General features: G+C 35.5%; 1 protein-coding gene across 1 annotated transcript in view; it reads right to left on the reverse strand.

The window, feature by feature from the left end:
- Positions 1-19,434, reverse strand: part of GSTCD (glutathione S-transferase C-terminal domain containing) — a 134,176-nt gene that overhangs the window by 112,786 nt on the left and 1,956 nt on the right. The window contains exons 2-4 of the mRNA XM_029942438.1: positions 11,301-11,738; positions 10,300-10,755; positions 2,198-2,449 (exon numbers count right to left, since the gene is read on the reverse strand). Of these exons, the coding sequence (XP_029798298.1) occupies positions 2,198-2,449; positions 10,300-10,755; positions 11,301-11,717 (1,125 nt within the window). The 5' untranslated portion in view covers positions 11,718-11,738. The remainder of the gene's footprint in view (positions 1-2,197; positions 2,450-10,299; positions 10,756-11,300; positions 11,739-19,434) is intronic.

Raw genomic sequence — 19,434 nt, forward strand, 5'->3', positions numbered from 1 at the left:
TTTCTTAGACCTGCACTAAAGTCTAAAACTTTTCTAACCTCACCTTCCTTCCTTTCCTAATTCATGCGCAAGGGTCAAACCTGCATCATAGACTGAAGCCTCTCTCAGCCTCCTCTGTCTCCCTCCCCTCTTATCTCACAGATTTCCCTCAGCAGACCTCTTGTACATCTAACCCCACCTTGGAGTCTGCTTAGGCGACCTGCACTAACAAATCCTCCGTAAATTAAAAATTCAAGATTCCTTTATATGTTTTATGTTATTATAAGACAACTCATTTTTACAGTGGCTTGTGAGCTTTGCCTGAATTTAAATTTGTTCTTTATTTCTCATTGTTTATAATATTTTTAAGATGTATAAAATACAAATGTTTTTCCTAATGTCATCTTTTGCTAGAAAAGCATAGGTAGAAAAATCTGAAATAACCAATTTTTAAGACTCTGTAACAGTGAATTAAAAGCAGATTTTGGGTTTGTTTAAATTTTAAAAATTAGTATTTTATTTGCTTAATTTTATTAATTTTTTAATGTTTATTTTTAGAGAGAGGGAAAGTGCAAGTGGGGGAGGGGCAGAGAGAGAGGGAGACTGAGGACCTGAAGTGGGCTCCACATGGACGCAGCGAGCCTGATGTAGGGCTTGAACTCATGAACTGTGAGATCATGACCCGAGCTGAAGTTGGATGCTTAACTGACAGAGCCACCTAGGTGCCCCCCAAATTAGTATTTTAATACAAAGCAAATTACTCTCCTGCTGATGCTTTATTTCAAGAAACTCAGGAGGTAAACCTGAGATCCCTACACGATAGAGCCATCTATCAAGACACATCAAACTCTGGACATGCCTTGATATCTTCTAAAATCAACTAAATAACTGTCTTTCATTGTTTCATCACTAAGCTAACAAAACTGAAAAGATAAGGGCTGGGGTCACTACTACAATCTTGTTCTTTTCTAACTGAGCAAACTCTATTAATGATAGAACTTAAATGCTTCCTAACCCAAGTGGGGAACTATAATGAATACATTTCCAGTACAACTCAGATGAACTGTTCAAATTACTTCCTAATTTTTTCTCTATTCAAATAAATCTTCAAGTAGCTGAAGTTAAAAGCAAAACATTTTTGTAAAATGTTTAGAATGACAGAGAAAAGAAGCCTATTGAAGAGAACTTGTACAATTAGTATTATTAGAATAAACCAATTTTGCTGCAAAAAGAGAAATATAGATCATCTGTGTCATTCAAAAAAAAAGGCATTAAAATAGTGCTCAGTCAGTTGAACACCTGGCTCTTGATTTCAGCTCAGGTCGTGATCTCACAGTTTGTGAGATGGGGGTCACATGTCAGGCTCTGTGCTGACAGTGTGGAGCCTGCCTGGGATTCTCTTTTTCTCGCTCTCTCCTGTCCCTCCCCTGCTTGCACTTACTCTCTTTCTCTCAAAATACATAAATAAACATTATTTATTTATTTATTTAAAAAAATTTTTTTAATGTTTTATTTATTTTTGATACAGAGAGAGACACAGCATGAGAAGGGAAGGGGCAGAGAGAGAAGGAGACACAGAACCGGAAGCAGGCTCTAGGCTCTGAGCTGGCTGTCAGCACAGAGCCTGACGCGGGGCTCAAACCCACGACCGTGAGATCTGACCTGAGCCGAAGCCGGAGGCTTAACCGACTGAGCCACCCAGGCCCCAATAAACATTTTTTAAAAGGCATTAAAAAAAAAAGTAAAAACAAAATGCAAAGAACTAAAAAAGACTCTTAAATTTGGGCAAAATCTTAGAAATTAAATTGATACATTTTCATGTTCTTTAATTTTAAACCAACATCTCAAAATTTAAAAACTGAGTCCAAAACCTTGCAACAGAAAAATATTAGATTAAAACAGTACATTTGACCAGATGTGATAGGACTTTTGTCGCTGTCTTAAATATAAAAAAACAAGTTTTGAGAAAAATACTTAAAAAAAAATATTATTCTGACTTACTTGGCTCCAAAGACACATACTATTAAAAATCTTCAACTATACCTCACATGCAAAAGTCATAGAAATATTAACCAATCAAGGGTGATGTAAAATGGCTACAAATAAAATTTAAAACAAAAGTAATATCAATAAATGATTACAATTTGGGGGAGAATGCTCAGCAACATTATCACATGGAATTTTTCAAAGAAAATGTGAATAAAAATATTTTAAGTACCATTAACTTGGTCATAGTGGGTCTTGGTCCTCCTAAAAATGAAGTGTCATTTTGCTCCTCTACACCTGGGACCTCACTTAGGTTTGCATCGTGTTCACTCGAGGTGGTAAGCAACTCTGGGAGATGGAGAAATTGGATCCCACACTGAGAAGCTGCTGTTTTTACTCTTGGCACTTCCTGAATCCTCTGGTACCAAGCAGCCAGCAGTGGAAATTCTATCAGCTTTTCAGAAAGTTTCTTGCAGATAATTGCCTAGGCAAAGAACAAAACACAGTTTTGAGAAACACATTCTATATTTTTTGTTTGTTTTTAACAGCCATATTGAGGTAAATTTACATACCCCCAATTTCACACATTTTAAGTGTACAGCTCAAATAATGAGTTTTAGTAAATTTAAACAGTTGTTTAAATTTGTCCAGTTGTTTAAACAGTGTCCAGGATTAGAGCACTTGTATCACACCAAAAATTTCCATTGTGACCACACCTGCAGTCAATCTCTGCTTCCCCATTAGTTGTAAGAAACCACTGATCTCCTTTCCATATCTGTAATTTGCCTTTTCTACAGAAAATGTGTCTTTTTTCACTTAGCATTAAGTTTTTGAGGTTCATCTATGTAGTTGCATTTATCAGTAGTTTGTTTCTTCTTATTCTAAGTAATAGTCACTGTGTGGAATAATATATTTTGTTCATCCATTTACCAACTGATGGACCTTTGCATTGTTTCCAGTTATTGGTAGTTATAAATGATGTTGCTATAAAAACTCATGCACCAGTGTTTGTGTGGGAATGTTTTTCATTTCTTAGGAGTAGATACTAGGAGTCACATTGCTAGGTTACATGGAAACTATGCTTAACTTCCAAAGAAACTGCCTAATTCTTCTCCCTGATGGCTGTATCATTTTATGTCCCTAATAGAAATGCATGGAGGTTCTAATTTCTCCAAATCTTGCCAATGATTGGCATGTCAATCTCCTTTATTTTAACCATTCTAGTGGATGTGCAGTAGTATCTCACTGTGATTTTAATTTACCTTTCTCTAGGACTGATGATGTTGAGCACCATGCGCTTATTTGCTATCCAAAATATATCTGGTGAAAGTATAAGAGTTATATAATTGGCAGTTGTAGAGATAGCATAGAAGTTATAGAGATGGCAAACAAGTACATGAAAAAATGTACATCATTTATACCATTTGAGAATTGCAAATTAAAACGAGATACCACTACACGCCTATTACAATGATAAAGAGGCAAAAGCAAACAATGACAAGGACAGGGAGCCACAGGAACTCTCATTTGCTGCTGGTGGGAATGCAAAATGGAACAGCCACCGTGGAAGGTAATTTGATGACTCCTTTCAGAGCTGAATAGCTCTCACCATATGATCCAGCAATTGCACTCCAAATAAGTTGAAAATTTATTTATGTCCATGTAAAAACCTGCACATGGATGTTTATAACCAAAATTTGGAAGCAACCAAGATGTTCTTCAGCAGGTGAATGGATACATAATCTGTGGTACATCCAAACAGTAAAATATTATTCAGCACTAAAAAGAAATGGACTCATCAAGCCATAAAAAGACATAGAGGAATACTAAAAGCATATTACTAAGTGAAAGAAGCCAATCTAAAGGGCTATATACCATATAATTTGAACTATATGACATTCTGGAAAAGGTAAAACTATGAAGACAGTAAAAGATCAGTGACTGTTAGGGATTAGGTGAGAGGGATGAATAGGTAGAGTACAGATTTTTAGGGTAGTAAAACTATTCTGTGTGATACAATAATGATGGATGCATGTCATATATTTGTTGAAACCCACAGAATGTATAACTCAAAGAATGAGCCCTAATATAAACTATGGATTGGATTATAGTAACGTTTTAATGTAGGTTCATCAGTTTTAATAAATGTACCACTCTGATGTAGGATTTTGATAGTAGAGGAGACTGTGTATATGGGAACAGAGAGTACTTGGGAACTTTCTGTACATTCTGCTGTATTTTACTGTGAATCTAGAACTACCGTAAAATGAAAATATTTTTTTAAGATATATCTAAAATCAAACATACCATTTAGATAAGATATAAGTTTGACAAAAGACTCATGTCTTACAAAGAGGAGGCCCAAAAGGTATTTGTGAATTACTTGAATAAATATAATAATAATAAATATTATTTACACATAAACTAAGAATGTATTCACATACTATCCTATAAGTAAAAAAAAAAGTAATGGAAAAAAAAACCATACATAGCCAAAAAAAAGGACAAAAAATGTAAATGGATTATTCCAAGAGAGTCAATAAAAATAACATGACAACATTTGAAATGTCTATAAGCGCTACAATGGAAAATCATCTTAGAAAACTTTGTACCTTGTATTCCAGTTTATATCATCTTTCATTGGTAGTATATTTTATGCCTCTCTAAAAACTTTTCCTTAATCAACTTCCTTCAAACCTGGAAACCCCTTCCTCTACAATTCATGGTCAAGAACACAGCCCACTATTCCAGACCATCATATTTCATAAGTTCTCACTGAATATAGAGAGTAAAACAACACTGCTTGGTCAAAAACCTGATATATTTAATACATACTTATTTATGAAAATTAGTTTAAGTGGTCAATGGAAGAAGAATTAAAATATGTTGAAGTGTTGACTTCCTCAAAGTTTATTATGTAATACTTTTAAATGATTATAATTTGATGTCCATATAGAGTTTATAATCACTGATGTATTTTGAGGAATCTCAGTGGAAATTATGCAGTTGCTGGATAAGTGTGGAAAGGAGAGAAATGGAGAGGCTGTACTCTTATTTTAATGGTGATTTAAAGGTGGTGTTTTTTTTAAGTGAATCCTTCTTCCCTGAATGTATGAACTGCAACACAGAAGCAAGGCAATATTACTTTAGAATATATAAGAAAACTGTCAGGACTATAATTTTAAAAAAAGACTTGATGGAGTTAGGAGGAACTTTTACTGAAGTAAAATGGTAAAATGATAAAAGTTACAATTATAAATATATAGAAGTAAAAAGATAACTAGCATCATTTACAGGGCAATTTTCATAACACAGCACTTAAAGTAAGGCTTTTATTTAAATTAGACAATGTGAAACCATTCCTCCTGATTTAATTTGTCTTTTTGTTTTCTCTTGTCCAGATGCTTTCTCCCTACCATCACCACCAAACTTCAATTTCTTTAAAAAAAATGGAATGTTCTTGCTTCTTTTTGAGGCACTGAATGTTGTTTCCATGGAAACAGTAATAACATCACAAACAGATTACAACTGGTGGTTATGAATAAACAGATAAATAAAAAGGTCAAATCAAGAAAATCTTGACACATATAACTAGCAATAATAGGTACCAAAGCAGAAGCCAGAAAGGATAGAAAAATAATAAAAAATTAACATGCATCTATATTTTAGTTTAACTGGACTTTAAATAAGCGTAAGTAACTGATTATATAGGCAGGCCTTACGTCTCACTCTGCTTGTATGCAGCAAAGACTTAAAACACTGCCTTGCAAATAATGGTCACTGTTGAGTGAACAAATGATCAAGGAACTACATATTAGCTTCAAAGAATCATTTCCTAAATTAGTGTTTTCCAAACACCTGTTTATGACCCTTGAATAACTTGCAAAATCAACATAGTTTTAAAAATGACATAAAGCAGGAAATATCAGAGTCAGCTGCATGTAGTAAGGAGGGTTACTTTATATAATACTTATAAGTATATCTAATGTACATAAGATATATATTTGTATAAGTATGCTCAATCACCTTGTAAAATGCATAAAAAAAGTTCGAAATATACTGTCGAAATGGTACTCTGGGAGCCAGTTTATAATTCTCAACAAAATTCTTAATTGCCTGGAAATAGTTTATGTGCTAAGAGAATTGAGCTTAGGTCATGATAAATTAATCACATAAGAAATGTTCTCATTTCTTCACCTTTCCTTTCCTCTCCTTGGTAGTGATTTATTTTTGTTTATTAGATGCATATGGCATCTTTCCTTCCGTTTGAAAATAAGTTGTGATTAAGTAACAATAACTCATGTTTAAAAGAAATTGAGAAGTTTTGCTCTGCATGACAGGTCAACCTTTTAATCAACATGCCAGGCTGCCCTGCTAATATCCAGACAGCTCAGGAGGTACTGGCACACATTCATTATGCTCAAGAAGACATATTTAAGGAAGTGGCTAGTAAAAAATGTGTGAGATGAAAATTATATTTGCTCCTAAGAAATTATTTTAAAAAGTTACCTGCCTGAGAAGATCAAAACCATTATAAATATCATAATTACTTAAAGACAAGAAAGTGAGATCATTTATTCTTAAACTAATAAATAAAAAATGATTGCTACCAAGAGCACAAAATGAAATGCTAATCGCTTTGTAGTTAATTGTAATAAAGGGAAGCAAATTTTGTCTGGAGAGAAGCGAGATGTTACATCTATCTAAAATAGCTCCTCCATTGCATCACTTTCCTACCACCTATTATATAAAGTGTTTTGTACTTTATATCACTTCTTTAGCCATGTTTACTCTTTTAAAATTATGTCATAACAAATAAATGTTTAGGTGAGCAGTGTAAGCAGTAAACTATCTAAATGGAAATATAATCCCAATTCTGTATTTTTTTTACTTATAAATTAGAACCAGTGGGTTATTAAAACTGAAAACTCTTGGAGTGCCTGGGTAGCTTAGTTGGTTGAGTGTCCGACTTTGGCTCAGGTCATGATCTCACAGTTTGCTGGTTCGAGCCCCGCGTCAGGCTCTCTGCTGTCAGCTCACAGCCTCTCTCAGATCATCTATCTCCCACGCTCTCTGCTCCTCCCTCCCTCTCTCTTCCAAATATAAATAAACATTTTTTTAAAACACTGTAAATTCTTAAGGACCTAGTGCATAGGAGAGGATATAGAATACACATAATAAACCACTATGTAAGTGGCATCCATTTTTTTTTTGCAATATGCCAGCCAATAGTGAGGTTCCCATTTTATTCCTAATATTATGTCAATGGCAACAGTGAAAGAGACATTTAATATAGGTACTTTTGCTTAAAAATAAATTTCTACAATAATTTTCACATTCTACAAATGTGTCATACTTTTTAAAAACTCAACTCAAAGCTTTAGAAGTTAACATGTAAAAGGTTAAATCATAAGTATTCAAATTACAAAAAATATTTTATAAAATGGCAAATTTTGTCTTATAGGGGTAGAATAATCTTTTTTTTGGGGGGCGCTCAACTGAGAGAAGGGCATAGAAAGAGAATCCCAGGAGAGGGAGAGAGATGGAGAGAGAGAGAGAAAGAGAGAGAGAGAAACTGAGAGAAAAGTCTCACCCAAAGTGGGGCTTCTGTTTTACCCGAAGCTGGGCTTGTGTTCACACCAAGCAGGGCACAAGCTCACTGGATGTGGGACCTTAACTCATGAACCATAAGATCATGACCTGAGCCGAAGTTAGATGATTAATAATAACTGAGCCACCCAGGTGCCCAGGAGTAGAATGATCTTTTAGGTAGTCCTATCATAGTATACTTGTTTACTAGCACCAACTTAAAAATAACGATACGATTTTCTGGGATCAGGGAACAGCAAGGTTTTCTCCTAGGGTAGCTATTCATTGCTATTTCTCCCATATGGTTGCTATACCAACTTCTAGAAGATGCTGGCAAATGACTCAAAGAGGGAAATCATGTGGAAATCATAAAATCTATTCCTAAAACTTTCTGGAGAGGGTTTTGTCTGGCACCTTGCATGACCAAATGCTGGGCTACTGGGTTAACTTTGCAAACTAATATGCACTGAAAAGGAAAAGCTTGGAGCAGATTTAGACAATGCACCTTAGCCACTCTACTCACTACTGTTTTGCATCTTTGACTTTATTCTGTTTAACAGAACTGTGTATTTTCTCTAGCTCTTCTAATTTTGATCTCTGGTATTCCAAAACTTGACTTAACAAAATTGACTTCTCTTTTATATTGTTGGCCTGATTCCTCTGGCCAAATATCCCTGCTCTTGGTTCGGCTCTACATTTCTGATCCAAACCTAGTAACTTAACTTTCATTCCTGACAATGAACTTGATCCTGATTCTGATCATTTGAAATGCAAGTCCATCACCACAATGTGTGTTACTGCAAGCATAAAGGTTCTGCATCATAGCTATTACCTGAACTGCTTTATAACCCAAGATGACTTAAAGGAGGAAAATAAACATAACAGAAATAATATCAAGGCTTTGGCAAAGAAAGATTAAAACCTGAAAGAAACTATGCAGATCCAAGAAAAATACAAAGGAAAATATTGTGAGAATTAGTTTATATAGAAATGCCAAAAGAGAAAAATGGAATCATAGAATGTTTGTAATAAAAACGGCTGAGTGTACAAATTTTCCCCTATTTGAAACCAGGAACAGAGTTCTTCAGTAGTAGTAGGTAAATTTACTCAGAAGTGGTTAGTAGATGTCCTACCTGAATGGAGAGGATGAAAAAATCCCTCAATTAAAATGACCTCAGCCTTAATTGATCCTAATTTGGTAAAGAGTTGGTAATTAAGCTAAAATCATACACAAACTAACTGAAACTGGATGTTTGGATAATGACCTAAAATCAATTTCATACAAGCAAATCCAATTTTATATTTGTTTTGTTGAGTTTGAAAGTAGTCATCTCTCTATCCTTTGTTTTATTTTCTGTGTACCACTTATTATTTTTAAAATATATGCATATATATTATTTGTTTACTTGTTCATTTCCACCTTCTCTACTAGAATATTAACTCCATGAGGGCCGGGACTTTATCTGTTTTTTTCATTATTCTATCTCCAGTGCCTATAACAGTGCCTGCTATATATAGTAGGCTTTCAATAAATTCTCAAATGAATAAATGAATGATGTGGCATGTTGATTCAATTCTTACAAAATTATAAACAAACACAGTTATCTGAAAGGATCAAGCCACAAACACCAACAGTATTTCATCATAAGTATTCAAATGACTGGTCTAATGACTGATGTTGTTAATAAAAGGGAGGGTCAGGAGTAAGATAATTTAGAAATCATTAGACTGGAAAAAAAAGCTGGTGTTTTCTCTCCACTGAGCTCTGTGGATACTATGCACACATATGACATTTAAAATGTTAATCAACATCTATAGTTATTTTGGTTTCTAATCTTCTAATGTTTCTATTTTGGAGGTGGCAGGAAAGAAATGTTCTTTAAGAAAATACCAATTGATTAATTCCACCTAACTTATTAGTGAGCACCAGCCTCCAAATAGATTTTCATTAGAAATCTTTTCTCATTTGTCAGTAGAGATAACCTGAAGTGTTGATGATATATGAGAATGAAATCTGATATCGAATTTTTTAGGGGGAAGGGTGAAACATTTCCAAGCAAGAAAAATGCAGCTCTTGAAAGCCACGTGGACAGCTGCAGAGAGCTATAGCTTCCCATGTTCACTCTAATATTATTTTTACCTTGTTCTTTTTTTGCCCCAGAGAGAAAAATACACACACACACACACACTCACACACACTCATACTAGGAAAGAACATTTCCATTTATATTCTCCTACAACACTGAATAACTACCTTCCATAATCTTATAAGGAACAGAGAAGCACAGACCTAATGATAAAATATTTCTGATTTAATAATACCTAACATAATGTAATTAGTATTTTAAGGGGCTACTTAATTATAAAATATAGCTGGCAAGATTTTTTAGTGTTTTAATACTGGAACTTCTAATGTTTGAAGGGAATCACAAGAGCAATTTGAAATTAATCATCATAACGATTGCTAAATTTTAGCAACTCAAAATTAAAAGTGCTAATAATTACGGACATTTAATGAGAGCTCACCATGTGCCAAACACTGTTCACACTTCACACAAGTTGTCACTTATTCCTCATACTGATCCTACTAGATAGGTACTATTATCTCTATTTCACAGATAAGACAGATTCTAATTACTTGCCCATTACTTAATAATGATATTAAGAAATGGAATAGGGATGCAAGGCTAGGCAATTTCATAGGCCGAAGCTTACAGTAACGTATCCACTCTCGATAACCCTTACCAGAAAATGATGGATACAGGGCAAGAGCACGATATCCGCCAAAGTGAAGTACAGGCCTTCTGCAAACACGTGCTCCAGAGGCGGAAGGTCAGACACTCTCGCTTTTCTGATGTGAGAGGGCTCCCTGTTGGTAGTGGCTGCTTCTTCGCAGACTGCGAGCTTTGAGAATGCCACTTGCAGTTCCAGGCTCTTGGATGAAGAGTCCGACTCTTCAGATGTTTCCTGTCTCTGGACCTTGCTCTGAGCAAGGGCAGGCCCAACCCCAGCAGCCTTCTGTTGCTTCAGTTTCTGCCGACGGAGTTTGTCATCGTTATGCACTCTAACGGGCTCACTGAGCTTTCTCTCTAGCTGGAGGATTTCTGCAGGGATAGTTGGGTGCTGGTCAGAAGACTCTTTGAGAAAATTCTCAATAGCTAAAGGGATGGTGAGTTCGCATAGCCTGGTCCATTGACTGACCTGCAAAACAAAACAAAACAAAACAAAACAAAACAAGAGATGAAAGGATTCTTTACTTTCAACATAGCTTGAAGAAAACCTTCTGTTGGGAAATAAGACTGGTTTTGACAATTTAAACCTTGAGCTAAGCCATCCCTGGGAATTCCTGCCAGTGGCCAGCATCCTCTTAATGAATAAATCCTTCCTTCCCAAAGCCTTCAAAGGCCATCCATCCCTAAGAAGCTTTCAAAGCAGTGCTCCTAGAGCTCCTGTTCAGGTGTAAAGTTTCCTTTAAAAATCCTCAATGTAATTAAAACAGAAGATTTTTTTAAAAAAGTTGTTCTCTAGAAATAATGCCTCCAAACCACACAACTAAGTCTTAAATTCTTATTTCTCAACACTGCACCAAAATATTGGCATACCTGAAGGGCTACTTTATTTCTTTGCTTACTATAGGTTTTTTAAGTATACACAATTTTAGCCTCCTGCAGAAAGTTAAAATAAATGCTCGAGCGAATGTGTTGTCATGTTACGACTTTAAATAACAGAAGGGGCATTATACTTACTTCAGCACAGGCTTTCAAGCAAGTCTTCTTAAAACCCAGAAGTTCCAAAATTTCCTTCTTGGAGGGGTCAGCTTCATAGGATTTCTGGATTATGTGCCTCAGCACAACGGCAAGTCCTGCTCTGCAGAAATTGTCTGGCTTTTCTACTACTGCAGGTAAACAACAATTCTGGACTATTGCTGGAAGCTCTTGCCTTGAAATAATCTGTGTTTCAACATCCTGGGGGACTGCGTTTTTTAGTGAAATATCTGTGCTTTCTTTTGTGAGGACTAAGCCAACTTTGAAGATTTTGCAGTCACAGTATGATAACAAAAATAAAGTTACAGATGTGTGAAGAGGAAAGATGCATCCTTCTATTTGGTGAGAAAAGTCCAAGTATAGATATTCTTCTGTAAGACTTTTCTTGATGCCTTTCATTTTCCTTTTGCATTGGGTCACCTGAAGCATAAATCAGAGTGGTTAATAGGCCTTAGAATATAGTAATTTGGAAGCTGAAATAAAAGATGAGTATTTTAAATCTTTTTCTAGAAATCAGCAAGGATTTGTGATAGATACAATTCTATGAGAATTTGTTCCTGGACTAAATAAACGGTTTCCAAAAGAAAGATTCCCACCCCATGCAATTAACTAGTCTTAGAGGTGAGTTTACACCCCTTTAAAATAAGCACACCTCAGGTGTTTTGCAATAGAACCCTCCCAGTCAAGTACTTTGGGGTCTCACTACAGGTAAGAACAAGAAATGAATAGAATAGGATATAAGAAGAAACTAAGAATACTGGGAGCTGTCTGGAGAAGCTTTGACCATGCTGGTCCTCCAAGCAGCAGCTGGGTCATGACTCTACAGTATAACAATGGGGTGGGGGGATATATATTCATTCCCTCATTTATTTATTTATATTATTCCCTCATTTTGATTATGAGGAGCGTGCTGAATCACAACAGAAAAATATTTGGAGTTCCCCATAATTTAGATGTTGATAACCAAGATATTTCAAAGTTAACATGTCCAAAACTGTTCACCTCCACACCCTAAACCTGTTTGCTCCTCATGTATTGTCCCCATCTCAGTTGAGCACCATCCTTCTAGTTGTTCAGCCAAGTACCTGGAATTATTCTGAATTACTCTTTCCTTTAACACCTTCATAACCAAATCATTTAAAACTCAATATATATCTAAAATCTGTTTATTTCCACACCATCTTCATTGCTTCCACTGTGATCCAAGCCACAGTCCCCTCTCTTCTGAATTACAGCAGTTATCTTCTAACCCTGCTTTCCATCCCACCTCCCCCTCTCTTCTAGTCTCAACACAGTATCCAAAGTGATCCTGTGAAAAGTGGAGTAAGGGCAAGTCACTATGCACTCAAACAGTCCAATGTCTTCCCATCCTATTCAGAGGAAAGGCAAAGCTCCTACAATGGCCTACAAAGAGCTCCTTGATCTGATCACCCAATGCTCCAGCCACCGTGGCTTGTTATTCCTTTAAAACACTAGATACACTCCCGCCTTTGCAGTGCCTGGAACACACTCTCACCTCCTTCAGGTATTTACTTCAATGTCAACTTCTTATTGAGAGGATCCCTAGCTACTGTATTTAAATTGAAAACCCCAACCTCCACCCCTACCCTCCCAGAAAAAAAACCTTTCTGTGCTTTTCTCCACACTTACCACTGTGGTAGCATACTATATATTTTGTTTCCCACAGATAGTGTTCCATGAGAGTAGAAATTTTGTTTTGTGTACTGCTCTGCCTAAAACAAAACCTGAATAAGATAGATAGAAAGATAGATAGATAGACAGATGATAGATAAAATCGAGAAGTATTTGTTGAATGAACGCATGGATGCATACACAGTTTATTTTAAAGATGCAGACATATACAATCTTGAGATCAAATTACTGATGGTGTTTTCAAGCCACATTTCTTAAGAACATTGTCAATTATGATGACTCTTTGTTTGATTTCTACGTTTCCTGGGTCTAAAACTCCCGTGTTCTAATCCATAAATCACAATTCCAAACTTAACACTAGATGGCACTCTTTAAAAGCATTCACCATGGAAGCCTGTAATAGGAAGATGGTAGAGAAAAAATGATTTTAAAAACTTTTAAAGAGTATACCTGAAACTCTTCTTTTAAGTGTACTCTGATATTTAGGAAATCCTCAAACATACTAAATTTCCTTTATATTCTAAATTCCTTAGTTTTGTTTTTTTTTTAATCAAAAGCAAAACAAGTATCCTTAAGTGTCTTGGTCTTCAGCTTTTCTGTTAAAGAGCTAATACTTCATTATAACAAAGGAATAGTTAGTAAAATACTGTCTTAGAGAACCTTTTGATAATGCAAGTAATCACTGCTATTTTATTTTGTATTTATTTTATTAAAACATCACAGGTCTGCCTGGTTTTGTTACTTCTTTAAAAGATTAATTAGGGAAAAATTATTTCATGTGATGTAAAAGCAAGAATTTTTTAACTCATGGAAACCATTTTCTCCCTAGCTTAATTAGCTTTTTTTTATTTTAATTTTTTTTGCACCTGCAGTTTTCTTTAAAGCAAAATATTAAAGGGTGCTTATTAAAGCTCACAGGCAAAGGAAACTGCCTTTTCTAGGAAGCTAATCATTTCTCTGAGGAGTTTGCTCCTGTAAATCTACTGCTGATAATTTACTGATCTTCTTAACTCTCTCTGCTGATAGTAGGGTACTATATAGAAGATCCTTAAATGCTTCAAGGAGAACGTTTGAAAGAATGCATGATTGATTGATTTCTTCATCTGCCCAGCAGTCTAGGAAATAGTAATTAAGAGACTAGTCCTACTCTTTAAAAATAAAAATAAAACTGAAAACAATATCTTGCTCTTTTACAACTTTTGATTTAGGATATGCAGAAATTTAAAAAAATAGAATACATGTATTATTTGCTCCTTTCCAAGGCATATAGAATAAGAACCTTGAGAATAGGCTTTTTTTTTTTTTACATATTCTATAAACTTCTGTCACTGTGAGCACTTAATAAATGCTAAATGTCAACAAAACAGAATAGCAATAACCTGCCCATGGAGATATCTAAAAATTAATGAGATGCTGGAGAGAAAATGCAAAGTACTGTTGATTCTTAACATAATTTATTTTTCCAATATAGATGTTGGTTTTCTTTTTTCTTTTTTTCTTCTTCTTTCCCTGGGAGATTAAAAATGTTACTTAATGATCTTGGAGTTAAAAAAATTACTCTCCCTGGGCAATTTTTTCCCATTAAGTACTAACGTAATTTCTAAAATAAATATTAAGTATTAGCAAACCTGTACAAATTTGAAATATGTTTTTGGCTTATACTATGTGTTTTTCAAGAGAGTAGAACACAGTTTTTGCTTTAAGTTTGCAAACATCCAAGGCAAGAGAAAAACCCTCCTTTTTTTTTCTTCATTTCTACTTAGAGATTCCTTACATAATTCTTTTTATGTCAAGAGCTTTAAAAAGGTAGGTACTATAGAATCCTCTTCGGGGTCTCTGGGGTTCTGGGGCAGCTCCTGTTACTCCATATTACATTCCTGACAAGCACAGACATAGTGTCATTTGCTCAGCCTTGACAGGTGCCACACTGTGACTCCTGTGACACGACAAGAAAGCAGCAGACAAAACCACAGACTCAGGAGCTAAACAGAGCTGATGGAGGGTACGTCTCTTCCCCGGATAGGCCAGTTTGTTTGGGAACGTTGCTCTGAGAATAAAGAGGTAAAAGAAAATATTTAAGCCTGGTTTCATGACTTGTGAATCTTCAAAGGTATTTTTAAACATAACTGAAGCAATCACAGGTTTAACATTTTAGGCATTTACCCCCCTTTTTTTGCATTCTCATTCTAATTAATATATCATGGTCATGATAAATGTTTCACATATGAAAGGGTAAATGAGTTTCATGGGGTTTTAAAAATCTAAAACCATTTTACTACTTCATGCATATGTATATATAAGGAGAAAGAAAAAATACAATAAATGTATTGAAAATAAGCATACTTGTTCAGAAGCTGAAAAAAGTTTTAAAGTTTTGTGCTCAAAATTTAAGTCTAGATCTATGCCTACTAAAACATACATAATGGATAAATAGGTAAGTTATATAAGTTATACATTACATAATAGGTAAAGACCAAAAAGCACACCACTGTAACAAAATACTTTTTTCATATAAGAAATTATCACTGTGCACGGAATTTGATAGGAGCTTAATAAATGTTAAATGAGTGAACAAATAATATAATTCTAAATAATCCTACATACATTTTATTGTCCACCAACTATATGGTAAACAATACAACTTTTATTCATTACTTCTAATCCTTGCAATCCTTAGAAGTACATTTTAGTTCCATCACATGAATGAGACCTATCTATCAATTCAAAAGCATTAAGTGAATCTACAAAACGATCTTATCTGAAGACATTCAGGAATAGTTACTTTTCTAATATAAATAGCACTGTTTTATAAACTTAAAATTTCATAAAGTAAAGCATATTGCAATTTTATTGCAGCAACAATTTCACCAAAGTGAAACTCATCAGAAATTATGTTACTCTAAGCATTGTGCTGGTCTCAGTAATCTTTGATAAAAACCTCTGTTCTAATTTTTTTTAATGTTTATTTTTTTCTGAGAGAGAGACAGGGAGCGAGCAGGGAGGGGAAGAGAGAGGGAAACAGATCCTAAGCAGGCTCCAGGCTCTGAGTTGTCAGCACAGAGCCCAATGTGGGGCTGGAATCCCCAAGAAACTCGAGATCATGACCTGAGCCAAAGTTGGAACGCTCAACCAACTAAGCTACCCAGGTGCCCCTAAAAACGTCTGTCCTAAAGGTAATCATTTGCCAAGATTTTTGGTAGTTCCTTCTTAATTCCCTTTATTGGATCCTCTGCAGACCTCTTAGTAATTCGTGGCTCACTCAGTACTTTGGCCTATTCTCAACTACACTCACTCCTTTGATTGCTGCCTTTCAAACCTTTAAATATGCCACACAATAAGACTTTTTTAAATGCAACTCAGTATACACTGGATAAAACTGAAACAAAAGGGGCGCCTGGGTGGCTCAGTCAGTTGAGCTTCAGACCAGCTCAGGTCATGATCTCACAGTCTGTGAGTTTGAGCCCCACATCATGCTCTGTGCTGACTGACAGCTCAGAGCCTGGATCCTGCTTTAAATTGTGTCCCTCTCTCTGCCCCTCTCTTGCTTGCACTCAGTTTCTCTCTGTCTCTCAAAAATAAATAAAAAAAAAAAACTGAAACAAAAGAATCAAAAAGAAATACCCTACTATATGGGACACATCTGATATTTTTTACTCTGTGCTTTTCTTCCTTTCTTCTTCCTCTTTATCTTTTTATGCTGGTTAGTATTCAGTAAACTGACTTCATGACCCATTAATGGGCCACAAGCGACAATATAACAGTACTATTCTAGGTGACCTCCAGTACCGTAGGTATAAATAGGATCTATGACTCCTATTTTTATCTCAGTGACACCTCTTCTCCTGAACTTCAGATTCTTATATGCTACTTGACATCTTCCCTTAGACATTTTTCTGAACACGTTCTTCTCCCATTAACAGTCCCCTTATTGATGAAATGGCAACACCATTCACCCAGATGCTCAGGCCTTTGATTTTGAAGTCTCACTCGACTTGTTCTGTCTTAGAACCTACCATTTCTACCTTTGAAATATATGCTAAATCCACCTTCTTAGTACCTCTACCGCTCTCAACCTAAGTCATCACCAGCTCTTATAAAGACAATTATAAACATCTATTAACTATTTTCTTCTACTCTGTACACATCTGTCCACTCTCCAATAGTCAGAGTGATCCTTAAAACACCTAAATCAGATCACATCGTCTGCTCACAACTATCCAATGGCTCCCAAAACACTTAAAATCCAAGTGTCCTATCATGGCCCATAGTTTGCCATGACCCTACCTATCGTTTTTTCTGACCTCATCCTCTCTACCTCTGCTCCCTCTTGCCCACCCACTCCTTTCCAGTTCTTGCTGCTGTTCTTGGAAGAAGCCAGGGATGCTCTCACTTGAGAATTTTTGTACCTGTTATTCCTTAGGCCTAGCTTGCTCCTTCATTTCATTGAGGTGTCTGAATATTAATTCAAGAGCAGACCTTTCCTGACAACCTGAATTGAAAAAGCACTCCTGTTACGTTCTGGTCCTTTATGCTATTCCTTTAGAGAGAATGAACTAGCGCCTGAGTTGGGGAGAGGGGCAGACGGACAGCGAGAGAATCTTAAGCAGGCTCCACACTCAGCACAGGGCCACCACATGTGGGGCTAAGTCATGATATCGAGAGGCTTGATCTTGGGACCCTGAGATCATGACCTAAAGCCAAAATCAAGAGGTAGGACACTCAACTGAGTCATCCATGTATCCCCACACTTTATTTCTTTATAGCACTTCTTACCTGACCTTATATTTCCAGTGCTTATCAGTGCTCAAATTTTAGTTCAAGAAATGAACGAATGTACATAAATGAATATCACTAATCATTGTAATGACAATGCTATTGAGAACTTTAGTCTTGGTATATGAGCCTCATTCTTCTTGACACCACTCTTCCAAATGAATAAGACTCAACTACGTATACATTGAAATGAAGAAACAAGAAAACCTCTATGAGCTGAATTGGAAAAAAGTGTAACTAGAATCCACCCAAACTTATAAATATAGTTTTTGTGCTTACTGCTACTCAGTCAAGAGAACTAGGAAGTTAACTGGTTTAATACACTTAATAAGTAGAATATCTATATACCAAGAAATATAAAGTAGTGGATAAGAACCTACTTTCTGGAGGTGACTAACTGGGTTCAGATCCTGGTTCTAATATTTAATCGCAATATAACTTTTCTGTGTCTTTGCTTCCCCATTTATAAAATGGGGCAATAATATCAGATTTGCTACATAGTGTGCTATGAGAACCTAACACTGCCTATCACATTAGTAAGCCTGTAAATACCAGCTATTATTATTCATTTGTAATTTATCTCAAAATTCCTTATTCACCGACACTATTAAAAAACAAATTTTGACTGGCAATCCACAATTTATACTTTCAAATTTTTCAGGAAAGGTAAGGGATTTTTATTGAATTGAAAAGTTTCCTCTCTCCCTCCCCCACTGCAAATACTGAAAAAAAAAAATCTGATACTGAGGCTGAAAGCCAAAAAGTCACAGAACAGTAGAATATGTGATATCCTAACTTTCATGTTAAATGTTTATATACAACATGGTTCATGTTTACAAGTATGAAATTACAAATTCATTTTTCTTAAAGATTAAAGCTTAGACTCTTTTAATTCCTTACTACATCAAAGGTTCAACATTATGAATATTAGAACTTACTCAGTGTTTTATACATTTCATGAAACAATACAATTTGGTTACAAATCTCATCCTATTTTCTTACTACCTATATTTTATAGGTATAAAAAAGCTTGCCCCTATAGGGTTAGAGAGCAGCTAATTACCTTAGATACTAAAGGTTAAAAAAATCAAAGAAAAAAACCTGAGCTGCTTCAGTCCTCATTACAATATGTACCAGGGGGACACACATAGTTAAGTCCTAGAGGACAAAGTTCAATAACTAAAATTAGCCGTTTTCTTATCTGAGTAAGAAGTGGGGAAAAACTGTTTAAACGTGAAAAAGCTTACTGTAACTTTAGCCATAAGGGAAGTATGTCATCTCTCTGGTGAATTAGGGAATCATCTGCTGCTATAGAATCATAATGCTTGCAGCTAAGTCTGACCTCATAATTAATGGGGATCACAGCATAAAATGCAAGCCTGGGCACCTGGGTGGCTCAGTCAGTTCAGTGACCAACTTTGGCTCAGATCATGATCTCATAGTCTGTGGGTTTGAGCCCCGCGTTGGGCTATGTGCTGACAGCTCAGAGCCTGGAGCCTGCTTCAGGTTCTGTGTCTCCCCCCACCCCACCCGCTCTGATTCCTCCACTTGCTTGTGCTCTTTCTTTCTCTCAAAATAAGTAAACATTTAAAAAAAAAAAAGTCAGCACACCTGAAATAAAATTCCTAAATCCCCACAGCAAACAATACCTAGGCTTGTTACGATCTAAATGGTTTAAATCCTGTATTCT

The sequence above is a fragment of the Suricata suricatta genome, chromosome 1, assembly GCF_006229205.1.
Source record: "Suricata suricatta isolate VVHF042 chromosome 1, meerkat_22Aug2017_6uvM2_HiC, whole genome shotgun sequence".
Lineage (NCBI taxonomy): Eukaryota > Metazoa > Chordata > Mammalia > Carnivora > Herpestidae > Suricata > Suricata suricatta.